Source organism: Nelumbo nucifera, chromosome 4, assembly GCF_055504915.1.
Source record: "Nelumbo nucifera cultivar China Antique chromosome 4, China Antique-T2T, whole genome shotgun sequence".
Lineage (NCBI taxonomy): Eukaryota > Viridiplantae > Streptophyta > Magnoliopsida > Proteales > Nelumbonaceae > Nelumbo > Nelumbo nucifera.
Genome location: NC_142652.1, coordinates 92,967,736 through 92,991,751, shown reverse-complemented (window position 1 = coordinate 92,991,751; position 24,016 = coordinate 92,967,736). Strand labels below are relative to the sequence as shown.

Genomic DNA, 24,016 nt, shown 5'->3' with positions numbered 1-24,016 from the left:
CCTGAACCAGCCCAACCCGAAATTTTACATGGGTTGGGCTTGGATTTTCGGTCCTCGGGCTGGGCTCGGGCCCAAGAAGTCAGTTTTTTTTATTTTTTGGGCCGGGCTCGGGCCTAGCCCTTAGGTAGCCTGAACCCAGCTCGAGCCCGATCCAATTATATACATTTATACTTATATATGTGTATATATGTAAATGCTGCTTACATATTTACATATATATATATATATACATGCATATTTGTATATATAACATTTATATAGATATTTTGCATACACATTTACATACATACATAAATATATCTATATGTATTTGCATAAATACATTTATATATGTATAATTTTAGAGTGGGTTCATTGACCAACCCAAGCCCGAGCCCAACCTGAGTGCATCAATTTATTGGGCGAGCTAGGCTTGGGTCTTAAGCCCAAATTTTAGGGCTGGGCCTGGGTTGACCATAAACCCGGCCCAACTTGCCTGACTTGCACCCCTTGTGGGTATTGTACCTTTGTGGGAGGAAACTTAGTCACCTAGAGAAGTAAGAAGCAAAGTGTGGTAGCTAGGTCTAGTGTTAAAGTGGAATACAAAGCTATGTCTCATGGAGTTGCTGAAATCATGTGGATAAAAAACTTGTTAGGTGAACTGGGTTTTGCAGTTAACAAACCTATGTCACTATTGTGACAATAAAGCTGCTATCAACATTGCTGCTAATCCAATCCTCCATGATAGAACAAAACATATTGAAGTGGACAAGCATTTTATTAGAGAAAAACTTGTGAGTGGAGAAGTGTGCACTCCATATGTCAGTTCAGAAGAACAACTTGCAAACATCTTCACCAAGGGCCTTCATCATGTGCGCATAGTAATTTGTGTGACAAGTTAGGCATGATTGACATCTATGTCCCAACTTGAGTGAGAGTGTTGGAGTGTTTTTCTTTATATTTATGATTGTATTTTGCTTAGTTAGGGCCTGTTTGGTCTGGTTAAAATAGTATTTTTTCCTTTGTTTATGTACTTTGACTACAACAGGGGCATAAGGGTCTTTTCCCTTTTATTTATGGTTGCCCTATGTATAATAACAAAAGCTGGCACCGCCAGACAGATTAGAACTCTCCAAACCTTTCTCTTCTCTTCTCCTTGCTCTCTTCTCTCTCTCTCTCTCTCTCTCTCTTCTCTTTTCTTCTGCTAATAGTGGTCAAGAATGTAAAAGAGAACAGTTGAGAAGAATGGTCTGAAATGAGCAAAATAAAACATATATCTTTCAAGAGTTGGGAACAAATGGGAAAATTAATACTTTGGAAGTGCTACAGAAGAGGAGACCCAATTTATGTCTCTCTCCAAACTGGTGTGTTTTGTGCAGATCTGATAATGAGAGTTGCTATCACTTACTGATTTTTTGCTCTTTTGTTGCAGATATATGGAATTGGTTTTTTTCTTTGTTTGGGTGCAGGTGGTCCTTACCAGAGGAGGTTAACTTGCTGTTTGATCCCTCTATGTTTACTTGGCCAAAAAAGAAGGGAAGAGTAATGTGGAGGTGTGTTTGAGCAGCCTTAGTTTGGACCATTTCGGAAGAGAGGAATGCTGGACTCTTCTTTGATAAGGATAGAAGCAAGGAAGAGATAAAGGATTGTGTGATGGTTAGAGTGATCCATTGGATCAAATCTTTGGACCTGTTTTCTCAAATTTCTCCTCACGATTTATGGAGGAATTGGGAAGGTGTTGCAAGAAGCTCTTCTAGAAAGGAAAGAATAAATGTTGCATGGCACCCCCACCTCAGGACTACGTAAAACTGAATTTTAATGGGAGTAGCAGGGGGAATCCAGGACTTGCTGGCATTGGGGGGGGGTTGTGAGAGACATGGAAGGCAAATTAATAGCCTTGTTTTCTGGTCCACTGGGATATGGGGATCCTCTCAAGGCAGATTTGCTTGTAGCCTTACAAGGAGCACAAATTGCAAAAGAGCTGAACATAACCAATTTGGTGATTGAAGGGGACTCAAAATTGGTGGTGGGGTGGTTAAAGGATCCAGAATCTGTGATATGGTGCTACAGGGATGAATTAGAAGGTTTTTATGGATCACCAAGAATAAGAATTTGAGGATACAATGGGTGAGGAGATCGGCAAACAGATTAGCTATTACTCTAGCCAAGAAAGGGGTGAATAGACAATCTTTGTTTTGGGCTCACTTGTAATTTTTCTGTTTTGTTTATAGAGAGGTAGCATCTCGTGCCTCTTTGAGGGATGCTTGTAATGATTATATATTTCAGAATTAATAAAGTCTAAATTCACTTATAAAAAAATGCATAAAAGTATTGAATATAGTCAAAAGGAGGAGCAGAGGAATTACAACGTTATTGATAAAAAAATGGAAGAATTACACACCATCATAAAGGGCAGCCCAGTGCACAAGGCTCCTGCCAATTACACACCATCATACATCATATTTATGTTAAATATCTACACTTGGAGATGGAAATTTGTAGATTTGTGTTGTATGGAAATGCACCACAGTTCACAGGAGATAACATGTCCTTTTATCTTTTAATTTATTGGGTCAGGAACTAGCACAAAAAATAACATGAAAAAAATATTTCTTTGTCTATCCTAATCAACCAAATATTAAGGTGATAGATGCCACATATTGAAGATCCTCTGCATAAACGTTTGGCCTTTTATGAAAATTTCTTCAGTAATCTAATACTCGTGTCATATGATTTTCTTCAGTGCAGTGATAAGCTTGGCCTAAGTCTTGAATTGGGATCATTTGTTGCTGGAGTTATGATATCTACAACTGACTTTGCACAGCATACATTAGATCAGGTATAGCAGTGTCACTAATATCTGATTTATGTCATTAATGTTTAACCAGTTAAAAGAAATCTAGAAAAAACACATATTTAACTTTAAAAGTTTGAGACACATGCATTTCTTCCAAATTTGTCCATGTCAATTGTGCATCTTTGATTGACTTGGCGTATACTAAGATCTAAAATCAAAATGAAGAATTAGGAAGAAGAGAAGAGAGGAAGGGAGAAGAGAAAGAAGAGAAGAAAAATATTAGTGTTGACCTAACTCAATTAGCCAACCTAAGGAGTCCTTTTATATTTAACTAAGAAGTAAAATTACAAAAACACCCCTATGATGGTGTGGTACAAATTCTAGCACTCGTCCTCAAGTTGAACATGTATACTGATTATGCCTAACTTCTTGCTCAATTGACTTATAAGCTAGGCTTGTATATCTTCTTTTGTAAATACATCAACTAGTTGGGCCTTCAACTTTACAAAAGGTGAACAAACTTCTCTTTCCAAGATTTTTTTTTCTAATAAAGTGTTGATCTACCTCAAATGTATTTTGTCCGATTATGCCAAATGAGATTATGTGCTATATTGGTTGCTACTTAATTGAGACAATACAATTCTTAATGGTTCTTTGAACTACATTCCCATATTCTTAAGAATAATCTTCTGTCAACTAACATAAAGTAGAATAGGAAATCAAGAACAAAATAAGAAGAAGAAATAAAGAAAACACCAACATTTAATGTGGTTCGGCTTGGTAGCCTACATCCACAGGAAGAGAGGGAAAAATACTACTATGAGAACAAGAGATGCATGTTGACCTCTCTACAGACTCACAACAAAATATCCACTCTCACTCAACCCTAATCCCACACAACCAATAATATTATATCAGAATTTCACACAGATCCCTCTTCCTACTCAATAGAATATCCTCTCACTCAACCCTAATCCCACACAACCAATGGCTTAAATAAGTAACAAGCCACATTATATCAGAATTTCACACATGCCCCTCTTCCTCCCATATACATACAAGTCCCCAAAATTTATCAACATTACAAATATACCCCTATAACCTCCAAAAACCCAAATACAACCAAATCCAATATATTTCTCTACACCCTCTCTCAAACTCAAGGTGGGGAAACCGGTTTGAGTTTGCAAGTAAGGATGTTGAAGCAACCTCCATGAAAACAAGTGTACTATTGAAGCAGCAACCTTGAAAATTGAGATGTTGAAGAGGCCTCTTAGAAACCAAAGTTGAATGTTAGAAACCTAAATGATCATGTTGAAGTTGGCCAATAGAAAGCCAACACACACCATGCTAAAGAATCGAAGTTAGCCATCAAAAGGCCGAACATGACGACTGGACTGAGGAACCAACCATGTCAAACAACTAGATAATTAAATATGCCAACAGAATTGCCAAAACACAATTGGCTAACGGAAAGTCAACTATGGTGAACTCCATAAACCAAGCCAAAGAATCAGAGTTGGCCAATGGAAAGCCTTTGGTACAAGACTTGGGGCTGTTCTGCTATAGGAGGGCAGACCTGTGGCCTATTTTAGCAAAGCTATTCCTTTTTTTTTTGATAATTGAAATGATTTTATAAAACAGCAATAGACAATAGTACAAAGACCTCAAGGAAAGGTATGAGTTGCAACCTCTCCGGGCTAGTTAAGTACAGATTTCCAAATTAATAACAACTTACATAGAAGCACAAAAAAGATCTTCCCTAAAAGCCCCTTGTTTTGCTAAAGCATCAGCCAAAGAATTAGCAGACCTACTAACCCATTTTACCTCAACTCTCATATTACTGGTTAACCACTTTACTTTTTTGATGAGATCTTTGTAGCCCCAAATGGTGGTATCTAAGTTTAGGAGCCACCTGGTTACCACCTGAGAGTCCCCTTCAATTAGGAGATGCTCCACCCCAAGCTGGTTGGCGATTTGAATTCCTTGTACTGCAGCAAGGATTTCTGCTTTTGTGGAATCCCCCACTCCCACCGGTCCTGAGAATAGGGAAATTATGTTGCTGTCCTTATTTCTCAGGATACCCCCTATACCTGAAGGCCCGGGGTTGCCTTGGCTACTTCCATCAAAGTTCAGCTTGATGACACCTTCCAAAGGCAGAATCCATTCTGACAGAATTCTATCCTTCTTTGTTGAAGTGTTAGCTATTACTAGCCAATTTCTCCACAAATCATCAAAGGAGAAGTCATCAAAGATATCCACAGTTTTCAGCCAATGGATTGCTCTTGTTAGGATACAATCCTTCATTTCATCTAACCCTCTTTCCTTCTCTAAGAAAATTCTTGCATTGCTTTCCTCCCAAAGAGTCCACTGAGTGGCTGCCCTAACATATTTCCACCTGACCTTACCTCTTCTAGTGTGCCAAACAAAGACAGATGGGTTGAATAACAAGCTTAAATCAGAAGGCAAAGACCACCTACCTCCAAATAAACAAAGGCTCCACCTCCATATAGCTGTAGCAAAGGAACAAGAGATCAGCAAATGGACACAGTCCTCATTCTCGGCCTTACACAAGGAACACCAATTTTGGGAAAGACGAAGCGAGGGTCTTTTTTTTTGTAAGTTTTCCAAAGTATTGATCTTCCCATAGAAGACTTCCCAGCAGAATACAACAATTTTTGGGGGAATAGGTTGCGCCCAGACTTCTTTGACAGGGAATCCTTGGGAAAAGGGGTTAGAACTGAGGGATTTTAGAAAAGAAGAGAAAGTAAAAGTACCTTTTGGAAGAGGAGTCCAAACCCTTTGATCAGAAGAAGTGGGGTCCAAGCAAACGGATTCTAGTAAATGAATTTGCTCAATAACACTATTTGACTCACCATCCCTTAACCCTCTACGAAATCCAGAGTCCCAGTTTAAAGATAAGGGGTTTAACGGGCTCGAGAGAAAAGTTGCAATTGGCTCATGTTTGTGAAGGGAAATGGAATAGAGCGAGGGGAAACAATCTTTGAGGGGTTGAGTACCCACCCAAATATCCTCCCAGAACAGAATAGCATTACTAGAACAAGCATCATACCTAATGAATCTGAGGAAGCGAGGGAGAATACCATGTATAGCCTTCCAAGGTGTAGTAAGGGTAGCTCGGTGAGATATCTCGGAATCCCAACCATTTCCTGCACAACCATGAATGCTTGCCACCACCTCATGCCATAATCTCTCTCTCTCTCTCTCTCGGGGCCATCTCCATAGCCACTTCCCAAGAAGGGCTACATTCTTCAGCACTATGTTCCCTATCCCTAAACCCCCTTCTTCCTTTGGTTTGTTAATTATCTCCCATCTAATCAAGTGATCCTTTTTCACCTCTCCTGGTTCCCATAGAAAGTCCCACATTCTCTTCTCCAGTTTCTTAGCCTCCCTTGGAGGAATCCTGAACACAGAAAGGAAGTAGGTTGGAAGGTTGGCAAGTGTAGCCTTAATTAAAGTCAGCCTACCCCCTATTGAAATGTAATTCTTTTTCCAAGCCGCCAAGGGTAGCCCTAAGTATGTCAAAGGCCCATAAACTACTTTCTTTAGGGTTGGCTCCTAAGGGTAGCCCTAAGTATGTCAAAGGCCAAGAAGAAATATTGCAACCTAAGCATTCTGCAATGGATTCAATCTCCCTATTCTGCAAAGCTATTCCTTCTCAGGCCCAAAAATACTCTACCTATGAAAAAAACTCATGGCCATTGTGCTGGCCATTTAGAAATGGCTTGGTTACTTGTTGGGCCTGTCAATCTTCTAGGTTGATAGAACACCAAGAGTTTCAGGGGTGTCAAACTGAATGGTCTCCCCCCACTCCCAAAGAGCCTATATATCTTATTAGTTATATGTATTTACAAAGAGGCCCTTGAAGGGCTAAAGATAGAAAAGAATAATTACAACAGGGATCATAGAACAACATTACGTCAAGTATCTCTATAGGGCCGCCATTTAACTATTCGTTCTAATCACAAGAATCTGAGATACTTGGTGGAGCAACTTGTACTCAATGAAATTCAACAAAAGTGTCTATATAAGTTGATAGGTTTTGACTATACTATCGAGTACAAGGGTGGGCCTTCAAATATTGTGGCTGATGCCTTGTCAAGACAACATGAGTTGGCCCAACTCACAACTTCAAGGCCGTCTTATCCTCTTACAGTGCAGCTGAGGGTAGAAGCCATACAAGATGACACTCTTGTTCAGCTTAAATCCCAGATTATGGCCGGTTTGGCCTATCAACTAGGCTACACTATCAGTCATGGTTCTCTTATGTTCAAGGGTCGAATGGTGATTCCACAAAAATCTGCCCACATAGAAGCCTCACTGGAGCTGTTCCATGCATTGACTCTTGGGGGGCATTCAGGTATATTTTGTACATATCAAAGGTTGGCTTCTCATTTTTGTTGAGTGGGTATAAAAAAAGTACGAGATTATTAGGCTCAGTGTACAGTTTGCTAGAGGAATAAATTTGATATTCAATCCCCGGTCGGTTTGTTGCAGCCCATTCCTCTTCCTAAACAAGTATGGGATTTAGTCACGAAGGAAACCAGTCCAACAATTTCCTACTTTTATAACAAAGAAAATAAGAAGGAAGAAGAGAGGAAGTTCTATTCAAGAGAAAGAAGAAGTTGGAAGAAAAGAGGAAGGGAAGAGAGTAGAAAAAATTGTCCCTCTTTCACTCCCTTAATCTCTTTATATATGTGCTGGACTAATTATAGGAGAAATTACATGGGTGCCCCTGGTTAGGCGGCTGACCAAAAAAAAGAACTAAATGTGTCAAGGGCCCATAGAGATAACCCATCACAGCAGAAATAAAAACAATAAACAACTGAACTAAACTAAGGCCCTTTTGGCCCACTCTCTCTACACTCCCCCTCAAGTTGAGTATAGATGTCAATCATGCCCAATTTACTTTTATAGTGTTGAAGCTTCGCCTAAGGTACTACTCTCTTGGTCAAGATGTTTGCTCGTTGTTCCTCTAAAGAGATGAAAGGGAGGCACACTTCTCCTAAGGCCACTCTCTTTCGTATGAAGTGTCTGTCTACCTCAATGTATTTGGTTCTGTCATGCTGAACAAGGTTATGAGCTACGTTAATTGTGGCTTGATTAGTGATTTAAAAGGCGTGCCTGAGGTGCGCCTAGGCGCACAGGCGAGGCACATTTTGGGGTATGCGCCTCGCCCAGGTCCTAGGCGCACCTCTTTCAAAAGGCGCGCACTTGGTACGCCTACGCGTGCACATGATGCGCCTTGTGCCTCAGCCCAGGTGTGCGCCTTCTTTAAATTTTGCGCTTTTTGCTTTTTTTTTTTTTGAGTCTAACGGCTGGGCCGGGTGCTCGATCCCCGGACCCCCAACCACACTCCTCGAGGCAAGCCCATAACAAGTCTATGTTAGGGACTGAAATTCTTATTTCTCACATAAAAAATAATGATTTTACAACTTTCATTGCCTTTTAAGAAGATATTTTAGTGCAATGAATGAATGAACAACATAAGCAAATAGGGGGTTCTCGGAGCTTCGGTGAGCAAGCGAAGACTTGTTTGGGCTTGCCTTGAGGGGCGTGCTACAAAGCCAACTCATAGAATCAAGAATGCAATATGTTTTACATCACATTAACTACTTGAAACAATGCAATTATGGAAAAAAAGAGATTGTGGGTTTTACATGCTTGAAAATGCTTTATATGTTTGCTTTTATTTTTAAATTTTCATTTGAATACACTTTACATGTTATGTTTTTGTATTTTAATTTTAGATAATAGGTTTTTTAAATCATTTATTTTAAAATTTATGTTTATATTTTTGTTAACATTATGTTTAATATTTTTTAAAATTTTTGCATTTTTAAAAATTTTTTTTGGAATTTTTTGACTTTTTTTAGCTTTTTTTTTTTTTGGAGTTTTGCGCCTTTCTTAAGAAGGTGTACGCCTCGCCTTGCGCCTTGCGCCTTGCGCTTCAGGTGCAAATTGGACCTTGCACTTTTAAAACACTGGGCTTGATTGATTTTCACAATACAACATCAACAACCTATCATAATGAATTCCCATGTCTTCTAGGAACAATATGAGTCTGACACCCCATAAGCCATAGCCCTATACTTTACCTCAGTTGAAGATCGAGCAACAACATATTGCTTCTAACTCCTCTAGGAGACAATGTTTCCAGTCACCATGGCACAATAACCTGATGCGGATCTTCTATCATCTATACTGCTTGCCCAGTCAACATCTGTATATGCTTCTAACTTCATATGTCCATGCTTAGCAAAAAGTATACCTTTCCCAGGAGTCCCCTTAAGATAACATAACACCCTTTCTAGAGTGGCCATATGTGTGTCTCTAGGAGTATTTAGAAGTTGGCTAATCACACTTACAACATAGGAAATGTTTGGTTGTGTCATGCACAGGTATAGAAGCTTCCCTAACAGTCTTTGAAACACTCCCCTATCAGTCAAGAGCTCCCCTTCAATAGGAGTGGAAGTAGGCTTAGCACCAAGTTTCCCAGTCTCAATGAGAAGGTCCAACACATACTTTCTCTAGGAGATGAAAAGCCTCTCTACACCTAGCAACCTCAATGCCCAAGAAGTACCACAACTCCCCCAAATCTTTAATCTCAAATTTAGATTTAAGGAAGTATTTGAGATCGCGAATTTCCTATGCATCACTACATGTGACAACAATGCCGCCCACATAAACAATGAGGAAGGTAACATGACATGAGAAGCTTTCCTCATCACAAATAGAGTGTGGTCTAACTATATGTATGACCAAACTGAATAAGTGCAGTCCTGATTCTATCAAACCCAACACGAGGAGATTGTTTAAGTCCGTAGAGAGACTTCTTTAGTTTACATACCTTACCTTGCATCTCCTTACCATACATTCTAGGGGGAAGGGAATATACGCCTCTTCTACCAAGTCATCATTCAAGAAGGCATTTTTGACATCAAACTGGTAAAGAGGCCAATCATAATTTTCTGCCAAAGACAAGAGAACTTTCACAAATGCCATCTTAGCTACTGAGTATACCCCTTGGCAACAAGGCAGGCGTTATACCTATCAATCTGCCCATTGGCATGGTATTTTATGGTGAAAGCCCATTCACAACCAACAATCTTCTTCCCAATAGGTAAGTCTACAATATGCCAAGTTTTGTTCTTACGAAGTGATTCTGTTGTAGTTCTCATAGCATCTCTCCATTCTGGCTTAGATAAGGATTTTGATACATTCTTAGGGACACGTTGGGCTAAAATGGAGAGCTGATCCCCCCAATATTTGACATCTGATGTTAGAGGGTGATACACATTTAGCTCATTGCGGATGTTCCTCAAACTTGCATAATACTCCTCTAAGCTTTGACTTCCTTGCTTCAAATTGAAGTACTCTTGGTACAACTGATATACCCTAGTTGTGTTGTCTTGTCCAGTGTACAACTTTTTAGCATGATCCCGGATCTCTTTGGCTGTATCTAGGAACATGAAGTTCACACTAATCTTTGGTTCCATGCTGTTCCAAAGCCATGTCATTATCTGTGCATCATCTTGTTCCCAATCACTGAACCTAGGAGAATTAGAGGAAGGTTTCTCCTTCCTCACATGTTTTACTTTCCTCTTGGCCTTCAAAAACACCTCCACAGACTTTGCCCATGGTACATAGTTCTCACCATTCAACTTGATGGATGTCATTTGAACACTTATATAATCTGAAGAAAGCATGATGCTGGTTTTGTTGTCATTCCCATCTACGGAAGAAGCCATCTCCATTATTTCACCTTCAAGTATACAACACAACCACACACTCTTTCACACGGCTTATCTCACTTATAGCACCACCAATCCCAGCTTTAAATACACATTACACACCACACACTAAGGCTGAAATCATTCAGTCTTAACATCAAACACCTGGGCTGCACACTGCAAAACCATTCACCACCACACACTAAGACTGAAATCACTCAGTCTTCACATCAAACACTTAGGCTGCATACTGCAGAACTGATTACACACTAGGTCTAGGACCCAACCACCACTACCACCAATCACCACGACACAACCACCACCAATCTACTGCTGTTGTGAACCTCAGCAGTCGACAACTCTTCTTTCAGCATACATATGAAGAGAAATGCAGAGGAATACGACTGAAATGCATATCAGTCACACCAAGCATCACCACAACCAACTTTTGAAGCAACAAGAAAACATTTACAGTTCCTTACTTGGACAAACAACAGTAGTGTTCATACCTGTCCACATTCAGCCCTCTTTGATACTGATTAGAGGGTTTAGTATACCACTTCAACGACCACCACAGCAACGACTGGAGGCATTCTCACCTCCAGACCCACAAAACGACAGCTCCTTTTCAGCCCCTTATCGAACCTCCACTCAGGTCAATCGAAAAAGAAGAAGACGACTGTGAAAGCTGGCGGCGAACCCAGAAAGAGAACAGCAACAAGAAAGAAATAAGGATACGACCTTACAGCTCTGATACCATGTGAATAAACCCTAGTTCATTCTAGGTTAAAGCAGAGAAGAAGGAAGAAGAAAGAAAAGAGAAAGAAGGAGAAGAATATTCGGCCAGACTAGAAGAGAGAAAAGTAAAAGTCTCTCTCTCCTAGCCGACCCACTTGACTTTTATTCATAAAACTTAAGTTACAAGAAAGACAATTTTGTCCCTCATAGAAGATGGGACACATAACTTAAACTCAGATACAATAGACATTTCACTTTCAATAAGATACACCAGAATGACCAAAATACCCCTGACTCGAGCATTCTAACAAAGAGCACCATGTAAGTAAGCCCACTACTAGGTGGATCTTAATGAGGAAATGTATAAATAACCCTCGAGATGAATGAAGTGGATCGAAGAGTTTTGCCTCTCATTTTCTTTTCTCTCTATATTTCCTCCTCTTCTTCTCTTTCTGATTTCAGGAGGCAGAGTGTCCCTTGAAGAGGACTCCTGCTGTCCTGCAGTGAGAAGATCTCATCGGAAGAACACCCCAACACAAATATATTTTTGAAGTCTCTAAAAAGCAGAATAACATATCTGCCACTTTTTAGACTTCAGACCTGAAAAATAGCTTTTTGACTTTTTAGACATCAAACTTCATTTTTACCAAACACCACCTTAGACTACAACTAAGGACATCAGATTGCCTTTACTTTTGTTTTGGATTAAGGTCCAGTTAACTTACCTATGATTTTTATTATCAACGGTTTTTCTTTCTATATTAATACCAACAGATCTGTTTTCTCTATATATCTGCAAGGACACATTTCTCATTCATTCTTCTCTTTTTACTTATGTTTAGGTTGACAAGGCAAAATATTAACGAATGAGAGTATTTGAAATCTGTTCTTGTGCCTAGGAGATGCTAGAATAAACAAAAGGAAAAGAGAGGAATGAAGTAATGATTTTGCATGAAAAGGCACTTGTTTCTTCTCATGCATGTTGCTAACACGCTACTTCTGTTAGTAGTTATTGGGGTATCAGATGTGTTCTTTCCAGCAAGTAGAATGTGGAGGCCACAAGGATGATATAAAAATAATTTTATTTATTTTATAAATGTTGTACATAACTCTTTATGATTGCTTCCTTCATTTACCAAAGTTAGGAGGTGGTTTCTAGAGTCTCTTTTGTGCTTTTATTATGTCTCATGTAAAAGGTTGTAAGATTCCAACAATTTGCTTTATATGTTGCAGGTGGAACCAATCCGTAACCTTTTTGCAGCTCTGTTTCTTTCTAGTATTGGAATGCTCATACATGTACAATTCTTATGGAGCCATGTGGATATACTGCTTGCATCTGTCATTCTAGTTGTTGTTGTTAAGACAGCTGTAGTTGCCATGGTGACCAAGGCCTTCGGATATAGTCTCAGGACATCATTCCATGTAAGTTACATAATGTTCTTAATGAAAATTTTGTTTACTTCATCCAAATAATCTCTAACTTTTGGTTGTTTATTTATTTTTTTCAATGTTTTTCAAAGGTTGGTGTTCTACTTGCTCAAATTGGAGAGTTTGCATTTGTTCTATTAAGCCGTGCCTCCAATCTCCATCTTATTGAGGTGATTGTTGATCTCTCTATTTATATGTATATGTATAGTAGAATTAATCTAGTTATAAAATATTGTGTGATAAGGAAAGGAAGGAAAAAGAAAAGAAAAGAAGAGAAGAGAAGAAGAGTTTGTCGAGAGAATGAGGTGTTATTTTTCTTCACACCTAGAAACTTGGTATTTGAACATAATGAAGAAATTACAAAAATGCCCATAACTAGGCACCCTAATACCAAAAACATATAAAAGGATAAAAATGCCCTTACACTCTCAGCACTCCCCCTCAATCTGATCGATACCGTGATTTATCATCATATACACCGTGTCCCAACCAACTATACTTGGCCAATGGTGATGGATTCCATGGTACCTTCAAATTCTCAGGTGTTAACCTAATGTGTCATGCTTATTGTAACAATTTCAATTACTGCTTGATGATCTCACTTATTTTGATTAAACTTGCATTTCACTTTTCCCAATTCCCAAAATTTCCATAGCATTGCTTCCCAGGTGCATGCCCATAGCAACTTTTTTTTTTTTTCTGTTGTGGTGGGCAATGGGGAGATAACGTCCACATGATAGGGTTTGTTGGTCCTAAAACGAGGAAGAGAATATTTCCATACTTCCCTGGTGCATGCCCATAAAAGGGAAGCCCAGTGCATGAAGCTCCCACCAATATACGCTGCCTTACCCCTGCACATACAGAGAGACTGTTTCCAAGATTTGAACTGTGGTCAGCCAAGTGACAATGGAGCAACCCAACCATTGCGCCAAGGCCCACCCGCGGTTGCATGCCCATAACATCTCCCTTTTCTTTTGTGGTGAGGAATGGGGAGAAATAGAGGATGAAATATTTCCATACTTACAAAATGAAGGGAAAAGATAAAGAAGAGATAGTATCCTCATAATTCCTCTTGCATAGGATGCACAAATGAGGTGAAAGAAACCATTTCTTTTTCTTTTATTGTCTATCTCACCTGTGCTAAATCTTGGTCAGGTTGGGTGTACCAGCATAGCCATAGCCACTAATTGCCTAGCCTTATTTTATTTTGCTCTTTTGGTCATTTTTGTTATTACCATTATTATGGTTATTCTTATTATATAATATATATAGAGTACTATTAACTCAAGTCTTGTGTTATTCAGGGGAAAATGTATCTTCTTCTTCTAGGAACAACAGCTCTCAGTCTGGTAAGCTTCTTTTATTTGGGATTACAGTTGGGTTTGTATTTTTGTTTTGAAGTTTTTCATGGTAAAACATGCTACAGGTAACAACTCCTGTTATGTTCAAATTGATGCCTGCTGTGATGCACCTGGGTGTTCTCTTGCACTGGTTTCCTTCAGAGAGCAGCACACAAAATGAGGTTAGTCCACTTAAGATCTCTCTCTCTCTCTCTAAAATGTAATAGTACCTACAAATAGAAACCCAAATAAAAGATTCCCATCTTGCCACTTAAACAGTAACTTCAAATAGAAATTCAGATGAAATGCCTTTCATAAGCATCTACCTACTTTAAAATGCAGCTGAAGAATGATGTGGAGAAATAGTGCAGTAATTTAGTTACTGTAGTTGCTGTTAGTTTTTATTATGTTTTTAGTTGCTGTTATATTGCTGTTAGAGTTACTTGGGTGACAGGGGTATTTATGTCTTTGTACTGTTTTTTGTATTAGAAACATATAAGTACTAATTGAGAGAGTGGACAGCAGGCCCACTAGCTGTGCCTTTCTTCTTCTATTCTTCTTCTCTCGCTTCTCCCTTGCTTTATTCTATTCTTTTTTTTTCTTTTCTTTCTTTTGTTTCTTGCTGAAACTACATCAGAACACAGGCCGACTGTGAACAGATCAGACAACTTGTATCAGAGCCAAGTTTAGGGACTGTTAGGGTTCTCATGTAGGGTTCTCCCAGCTGACTACATGAGGATAAATTAAAGCTGGAGTTTTCAGCTTGGTATGCGTGATTCTTGGAAGTTTTTGGAGAAGTCTGTTGCTGCCCAAGACCTGTGAAATCTTGGAGATCACCAACACCCAGGAAGAATCAGAGACTTGGGATCGGATAGAAGTTTAAGGGTTTTAACCTTGATTGGGAGTGGTGCTCAGGTTTTTCTGGGTAGAAAATACATTATTTCAGAGATCTACAGCTTGTAGAAAGTGATTGGATTCTTCTGGTAGGAGCGGCTGGATTTTCTGGTTTTCTCTAAGGCTGGTTCTAGGGTTTTTCTCTGAAAACAGAACAGTCTAAAGGTTCTAGCCTATCATGCTTATTTTTCTGGTATTGGTATTGATACTAGGTTGCTGAAAGATTATTTCAGGGCTGTAACTGTCACTGGGTTGCTGTACAGAAACCTTTTTCAGCCTCTTCCTTAGATACCCGTGAGTTTTGTGGAGTGATTATCATGGAGACAGTTGGAAAGGAAGCAAAGACATTTGAGGAAGGATCTATGAGGCCTGGAAATATGTCAGGCAATTCTTTTCAGATTACCACTGTTAAGTTTGAAGGCACAAATTACCTGGAATGGGCCAAATCAGCCATGATGGCTATTGGAGGCTATTGAAGGAAAGGGGAAGCTTGGATATATAACTGGAGATACAAAGCAACCAGCAAAGGAAGACCCAACTTATGCTACATGGGTTCAAGAAAATTATCTAGTTATGACTTGGCTGTGCAACTCTATGCAGCCTCATACCAATAGAAATTACTTGTGGGTGAAAACTGCTAAGGAAATTTGGGAGAATATGAAGGAAACTTACTCATAACCCTTGAATGTTGTTAGGGCCTATGAGCTGAAAAGTGAAGTGAACAATCTTAAACAGGGGGAGAAATCTATATCTGTTTATTTCTCTACCTTGGAATCCCTGTGACATGAAATTGATCACTTGGAAACCATTGAATGGGAAAGCCATAAGGGTGCAACAATATACAGGAAGTTGGTTGAGACAAATAGAGTGTTTGAATTTCTTGCTGGGCTGAATTTAGATTATGAACCCACCCATGGAATTAGCATTGGCAGTAGTGAAACCAAAGCCTATAGGTGATAAGGAAAGGGATATAAAAAAGGGAAGACAAGAAGGAGATAATTTGTGACCATTGTAAGAAGCCAAAGCACACTAGGGATACTTGTTAGAAGCTGTATCCTCGTCTTTTTCCAGCAAGACTCAAGAATAAGAAGGGGAATGCTAATGCAGCTGTCACTATTGATTGTGCATCTTCCACCATGAAATCCGCATCCCTAGATGCCTTAGCCACAGTTTGAGTTGCCTTAACTCAGTTAGAGAGTAAGGTTGGAGCTTCATGATCATCTCATCCATCAGCCACTACATCCACTGCTACTCCCACCTCGGCTTTTGCTCACTCAGGTACCAGGGCTACTGCCTATCATGCTTCAGCCACAAGTAACACTAGTCTTTTTTTGGTTTGTTGGATCAAAGTGCTTCAGACCATATGATTAGTTTACCTCTTAGTCCTTATCCTCTGGTAGAGATAAAGTTTCTATTGCTGATGGATCCCTTGTACCTATTTCTAGCAAGGGAGATATCAGAGTGTCTGATGCTATGTCTTTGTCCTCAGTCCTACATATTCCTAAACTTAGCACCAATTTGCCTTGAGTTAGTAGTCTTATAAAAAATCAGAATTTCTCAGTAACCTTTTTTCCTGATCGATGTGTCTTCCATGGTTTGGTGACAAAGAAGGTGATTGGGACTAGCTGTGAGACAAATGGAATCTACTTGCTAGAGCATCACCTGGGAGAAATAAAGAAGTTGGGAGGACTTTTGTTTCTTAATTTGTGAGTCAATTGGTTGGGTCATTTATCTTTTGGGTCTTTGAAGAGTCTTTTCCTACTTTGTTTGAGTCAGTCCAAGTGTCCAGTTTGAGTTGTGAGAGTTGTGAACTTGCAAAGTATTGAAGATCTACCTATTCTTTAAGTAATAAAAGAAGCAGTGTTCTTTTTGAAATTATTCATACTGATATTTGGGGGCCATATCACATTACTACAATGGGGGGGTACGGATTTTTCCTATTCATTGTTGATGATTACCTTCGATTTTCATGGGTTTACCTTATGCGTTCTCGAGATGAGGTGCCTACTCTAACCTGTGCATTCCACCAAATAATTTTGACCCATTTTGGCATCAGAATAAAAAATCTTAGATATGATAATGCCAAGGAGTAAACAAGACACCAGCTGGTGCAAGAGCAAACAAGTCAAAACTGGATTTTTTTAAAATTTATATATTCTTATATTGCTTCTAGTGAGGGTCATTTACATATCCTCTATAGTTATCCAGACTAAAAGTTTGAATTGTCTATGAAGAGGGGAAGGAAAAAAGAGCAGAAGTACCACTTATAGACTAGGATAAGGTGTGCAAGCCTAAAGAGGAAGGAGGTCTGGGTTTGGAACACTTGATAATGGTTATTATAGCACTAATGGGATCCAGGCATCACGAACACATGATGTTTTGAGAAGGGTATCAGGGAAATAGAATCCATCTATGGACTGATCTGTGGTGTGGTTAGAGAACCAGTGGAGACACTATAATCTGGTATCCCTCCAGAAAATTTTAAGTATTGGGAGGTAGAGAAGCTGGCTAATCTACTATATCTGCTACATTCAAGCCATCCCACACTAAATCATGAAGAAAGTCATATATGAAAATGGGACATATCTGAAACTTTCACAATGCTTGACTAAGGGGGACTTTCCCCCATAAGTCCATCTGGAATGCTCCTGTACCATCTTTGATCTAGTCTAACTCACGGTGTGGACATCTGTACTAGGCAGGTGTCTCACAAGAGACAAGCTGTTCAATAAAGGTATGGAGTCTGGACATCCCTCCAACAGCATGTGTTTTCTGTAATGAAGAATGGGAAATAGCATATCACCTATTTATTCATTGCCAATTCAGCTTGGCAGTATTTGCATTTTTTTTTTTAGATGGTAAATTTCAATTGGTATAGTCTGAGGAGAGTGTTGTAGTTACTGGTTATGTAGAAAGTTGAAGGGCCTGAATGAAAGAAGAAGAAGCCTATGGAGCATTGCATCTATCATCCTTTTCTAGTGTATAGTCACTTACTGTACATAGGCTATAATTGTAGATGTTTCACTACACATAAAAAATGTGTTACTTCATCTTAGGAAAGGAGCTTGATTCGTTTGGTCAAAGTTTAGTTGTATTTAAAAGGGGGGAGAACTGAAATGATTCTTAAGAGTACGACAATATCTTTAGGACAAGTTATCCAGAAGGCACATTATTTTGATGAGAGACAAAGGGGAAGGGGAAGAGGAAAATCTTAAGATGCACCTATCATCCTTTCCTAGTGTATAGTCACTTTTTTTACATGTGCTATACTTGTAGATGTTTCACTACACACAAAAATTGTGTTACTTCATCTAAGGAAAGGAGTTTTATTCGTTTGGCGAAAGTTTATTTGTATTTAAAATTTTCATTGTCATCGGTTAAGTGCAGGATATGTTTTCATATGATAGTGATTATTCTTTTATTTTTAGGGTCCATTTGGTTCCCTGGATTAGGTGCCTAGAATCGCAATAAAAAAGGTCCATTATGATTCCAGCCAATTTATTTGGTTGGAATGAGATTACCCCATATAATTGAATGGCAATTCTAGCCCACCGCCCCTTGAGAATGGGATTCCCATTCCAAGGCTTCTCAAAAAGTAAAGAACTCTTGACAAAAAACCCCCAAACCGTAACATTAATAAAATATTAGTACAATAATAAAATATTAATAAGGTAATAATAATAATATTGTAATAATGAAAAAACTAATTAAATATTTGTTAAAATGTAATAAAATAATAGTACTATAATAAAATATTAATATAATATCATTAAAGTAATAATAAATTAATAAGCTCATAAGAATAATAATAAAATAATAAGTTATTAATAAACTAGTAATAAAATATTACTAAAACAATAATAGTACTTGCAAATTTATCTTTTTATTTTTTTTGAAACCTACCTAGAACTATATTATATTATGTAATATAATATAATATAATATAATATAATATAATATATTATATTATAATTAAATATAATATATATTAACAGTTTTACATATATTCTGTAATATAATATGGTCGGGGTGGGTTGAGGGCCGAGGTCAAGGTGGGGTGGGCAAATACTATCCCTGCTTTGTCCCCGATCCCAAGAGTTTCAGGTTTCCCCAAAACCCACCCCAAACCCCGATCAATGGTAAAAAAACCTACCCCGATTGGGTTTAAGAGTCCACAAGGGAGTTAGCAGGATAAGAGATCCATGTAGCGTAAACACTGAGCCAGCTATCCATATGTCGAATTGTCTCTACTAAATGGATTAATTGTCCATTAGGACAAATATTAGGCAGCAGCACTCCATGGATTCTTGAACAACACTTCTAACATTCTTTCCATCTCTCATTGCTTATTTCATGTAAATGAATGATTAATTTACACATTGAATGTCATTTTTCTTACAAAAATGTTGTGAAGTAACAAAGGTAAGCTTTTAAAACTTGTTCAATTAAAATTCAATAAAATATGGAGTATTTTAATAGTTTATAGTTATACTTGTCCATAGGTCCACGAGTCCCCTTTTTTTTTTTTTTGCCTTGCCAAGTCAGACTGTTGAGCATGTGTTGGATTCTAATTCTTGTGTCTGTGTCCATGCAACACTGGGTATCTAGCTTCTCGTAATCTGGTGTCTGAGACTCCATGGTCCAATCACTATGATCTTGGAATCTCTAACAATCAGGTCTGTGAAATTTGATGAATTTGCTTACTTCAACGCTTGAAGTATTACAAGTAGTTCTGCCCTGATTGAATTGAGCAAGGTTTAGCTGAACGCTTTAGCTTAAGCAATGATAAGGTTCCACACCAGTATTGAATACTTGGGGCCCGCATCTTTTACAGTGGGGCCCATAAATTTAATACTGGCGTGGAACCTCACCATTGGTTCCACAGCCTGCTGAACAGCTAAAGCGTTCAGCTAATCCGAATTCGATTGAATTACCTACTTCCATTGGTCCTGACATAGCCAAAAGAACGTCTCCTCCATGATCATGAAACACACCCCCAATTTCTAACTCCGCTGGATTTCTGGTGCTGCAACCACCAAAATTCATTTTAGTTTTATTTTGAGGAGGGCGAATCCTAGGTGTATCCAATCTGTTTCTTTGTATTGGGGTGGCAGTCACCACTGACCCATCTTCTAATGAATCATTCATAGAGAAAACAAAAAATTCCTGCTTTGTCTTCACCCAATAATTTAATATGCCCTTGTTGTCTAATAATTAATATTTTTATACAAATAATTAGCTATCCACATTTCAAAAATCATTAAGATATCGTGCAACCGTGGCATAACAAGAAATGTAATTTGTAGTTTGGTTACTGAAACATCCTAGCAGTATCCTCATTATTTTTACAGTTGTCTTGAACACAGCAAGAATTTGTTTCATGGTTCATCCCATTGTCATAGAATAACATCTGTTGCCATTATTTCTTGACAAAATATCCTTACCTGCTGTTGAAGTTCTGTCCAAATACTGCATTCTGTGGCAATCTTAAGCAGAGGTAGAGCATGAATCCATCATCTTACGAGTGGGGGGAGGTTCCTATCTTACCATTCTTTCAAAACTTCTGTTGGTGGGGAGCCATGGGCTCCACCCTCCCCACAGTCTACCCCTGCCTACAATGCAAAATAGTCATAAACTGTGGTGGCATGTGCATCGGCCATCAATCAATCATAAGTAATTTAATTTAATGGTTATCTCACTGCTGTTTTTTAAAGGCATGCGCACACACACACACACACAGATGACCATTTCCATAGCCCTGTTATTATGCCATTTATACTTTGGTTACTGAAACATCCTGAGAATTCCCTCTGTATTTGCAGGAGAGAGCTAACCTGATTGAAGCACATAACAGACTACTATAATTTTCCACGTAATGCTGATGTGTGTGCTTGCACCTAAAGCAACCAGTATAACATGTAAAAATACATCTGACTTCTAAGCTTTAGGGCTTGCGCCGGGACCCAGATTGGAAGTCTTAAATGATAATTCAGAAGATTTAATTGCACAGAGGAGCTCGGCTTATTAGAAGTTCCTTGTAAAATTTCACTGTATCGCATATTCTTTTTCCCTGATGTTGTAAATATAAAAATAATAACAAACGATTAGTTGATCGTTTAACTGTTGAGGAATTTCGTCAATGACCCTGGGAATGACCCACACTATACATACAAACGTGATGTGAGAACTGAGAAATAATTGTCTTTTCACTTTTGTCCTTGCGAGCATATAGAACAAAAAAATGATAAATAATTGTCCCTCTCTCTCTCTCTCTCGACTCCTGATGATAGGTTGTCTCGTTATGTTGCATTTTTCCAATACATAGACGTAAGGAAGCTGGGCCATTCCATTGGCATTGCCGAATTGGTCATGAGTTGCTTGGTCCCACCTAGAGGGTTGCATTTTTTTTTTTTTGGGTATTACAATAGAGTTCTGATGCTTGAAACTTCGTGCTGCTCACCGTTACCTAGTGTGGGCTCTCAGGATGAAATATCTGGTTGTACTCGTTGGCGGTTTAATGTTGAAAGAGATCGGGTCCAACTCTAGTGACTCGTGACATAGCACAGAATACTTGTGAACTTAACAGATGGGGAGAATTTGGTGGCTTCATGAAAGCATTGTTTGCTCAGACTGTCTGGCATGTCAGATGATAAGGCAGTCAGACAGGTCTATTAATGGCCGAACTTCTACATTTATACCTGGTTGGTAATAGAAGAAGGTAAAATAGTAATGAATTACAAAAGAGGAAAATAGTAGATAGACTCATAGACTGATACATGAGGGCACTCTACAGTTTTTGCCTTCTCAGATAATTACTTTGTGAAAATAGCTGATATGTAATTATGTGACTAATTCAATCCTTGGACATGGATGGATGGACCATTCGGTGCAACGAGTGCACTCTTGGAGAGTTGGAGGTTGGTGCCTCACCCTCTCTCACAGTCTCACCACTTGGGGTACCCATGTGATCGTAGTAGTAGTTTAAGAGGAGTGATAACCAAAACTGAGACCCATCTACCGTGGACGTTCACGGTAAATCTAATCAGCAATTCAGCACCATTTCTGGGACACATGAAAGAGCTGTCTACCTGTCCCTTTGATGGGTTGGTCCGAGATGACAGTTGGATTTTGAGGGACCATGTTATGCAACTTGCAAGAAGTAAGCCCATTTTGGCAAAATAGTGGAGAATGTAACACCACACAAGCAAAGATGGTTTCAAGGCTATCATTGATTGCATGTAATAACTAACAAGAACTTTGTCCAAAATTATGAACAATGTTTACTTTAATGCCATATTTGCTTCCATTTGTTCTTACATAGTTCATAACTATGCATGCCCCACCAGATCTGCTCCTCACACGGGGCGCCTCACACTGACTTAACATGTACATTCTACCATGCATTGGGAACATCTCCCGTACTTATAAGTTATTATTCACGGGAGATGTTCCCAATGCACGATGGATGTGCCTATGAGGTGCCCATGTGTGAGGAGCAGATCCCGTTCCACTGCCTACATGGTTCATCTCCAACACCCCCTGTCAGGAACGAGATTTGCTCCTCACAAATGGGCACCTCACAGGCACATCCACCGTGCATTAAGAACATCTCCCGTGAATAATAACTAATAAGTACAGGAGATGTTCACAATGCATGGTAGGATGTGCGTGTGAGGCGCCCTGTGTTAGGAGCAGATCCGGTCTCCCCCCGCCATGTATGAGATGTGTGGTGTCAGATTGTGTTGGAATGTGTTATGATTCTGGGTAAAATGACTTAACCTCACAAAGGGTCTAAGTCGTTCTATATGAATAAATTTATCTTTTTCTTTTATAAAATTATATATGATACATATGTGTATTATCTAATAACATTCACACGTATAGGTTCAAAGTATCGATACACCCCTGTGTATCGGCAGGGGCGTAACGGTACTAAAAAATACCTGCTCAATGTTTTTTTTTAGTTTTTTGTTTTTAAAATTTGTTTTTTTAAAGATGTTTTTAATGGTTTTTTACTGAAATAAACGAGGGTCTCGATACACCTATATGATACGATACGCTCGATACGGGGTGTATCATATCGATACTTTGAACCTTATATATATATATATATATTAGATTTGAGTTCAGGCTTCAACACTCACTATTCAGACATGTGACATTCTCATTTTCTAGAAAAATAGACATGTGGCAATTCTGAGAAATTCCTACTAAAGCCCACAACTCACTATCAGAGTACAACCCCCCACCATTCAAACATGTGGCCTCCTCATTTTTCTGGAAAGTTAGGCATGTGGCATTTTCTAAGGAGTTGCTGCTAAAGCTCACAGCCCACTACCACCATTCAGACACGTGACATCCTATTAATTAAAGAAATAGGATTCAAAAAGTGGGTAGTTTCACTTCTATACATTCTCAATAGACATTTATTACCTTAACACATGTTTATCCATAGTCTATTAAATATAAATGGTGGGACCCATTAAAAAATTACCATAAACCCATGATTGTTTTTAAATGATTTTTTTTTTCAAAAAGAAAATACTTTATTAACTAGAAACTTGATTTAACTTTTAGGAAGCAACCTAATTTAACTTTTAAAAATAAATCACTCAAAATATATTTATTAGATAAATAATAAATACCAAATAAAGTGAGTTATTATTTACCAATAAGATCTCATTCAATATCTTAAATCAAATTAAAAATAACATAAATTAATAGTGGGTTTCAAATAAAATAGGTCAGAATAGATTGTCAATTACAATGATGCAAGACCCATATTAATTTTTTTTAATTTAATTTTTGATAACTAAATGGTAAGCTTCAAACTAATTTATACACACATTTAGTTAAAAAAATGAAATTGAGTCCCATTTTCGGTTCTCGTCACCTTTGAGAAGAGTTATTAATATTGTTAAAAAAAGTATTGTACTATACCAAAGAAAAATTGAAATACTGCTTATATAGGGGCAAAGGCGAGTGATTCAATACCCAAAAATAAAAGTAATGTAACTTATTCTTTGTTATAGTTGAATATTAATCCCTCTTAATCAAAACTAAAGAAATCGAAAGGACCAATGGAT

The 24,016-nt window shown here is 38.4% G+C and overlaps 1 protein-coding gene across 3 annotated transcripts in view; it reads left to right on the top strand.

Annotated features, from left to right (window-relative positions):
- KEA5 (K+ efflux antiporter 5) overlaps positions 1-21,197 on the top strand; it is a 58,664-nt gene extending 37,467 nt beyond the window's left edge. For 2 of the 3 annotated variants that reach the window (XM_010277691.3, XM_088903168.1), the window contains 6 exons: positions 2,723-2,818; positions 12,502-12,690; positions 12,789-12,866; positions 14,001-14,045; positions 14,123-14,218; positions 20,753-21,197. In XM_010277691.3, coding sequence (XP_010275993.1) covers positions 2,723-2,818; positions 12,502-12,690; positions 12,789-12,866; positions 14,001-14,045; positions 14,123-14,218; positions 20,753-20,794 — 546 coding nt within the window. In that variant the 3' untranslated portion in view covers positions 20,795-21,197. The remainder of the gene's footprint in view (positions 1-2,722; positions 2,819-12,501; positions 12,691-12,788; positions 12,867-14,000; positions 14,046-14,122; positions 14,219-20,752) is intronic. The other variant, XM_010277709.3, reaches the window with a different exon arrangement.
- Positions 21,198-24,016: the final 2,819 nt, after the last annotated feature.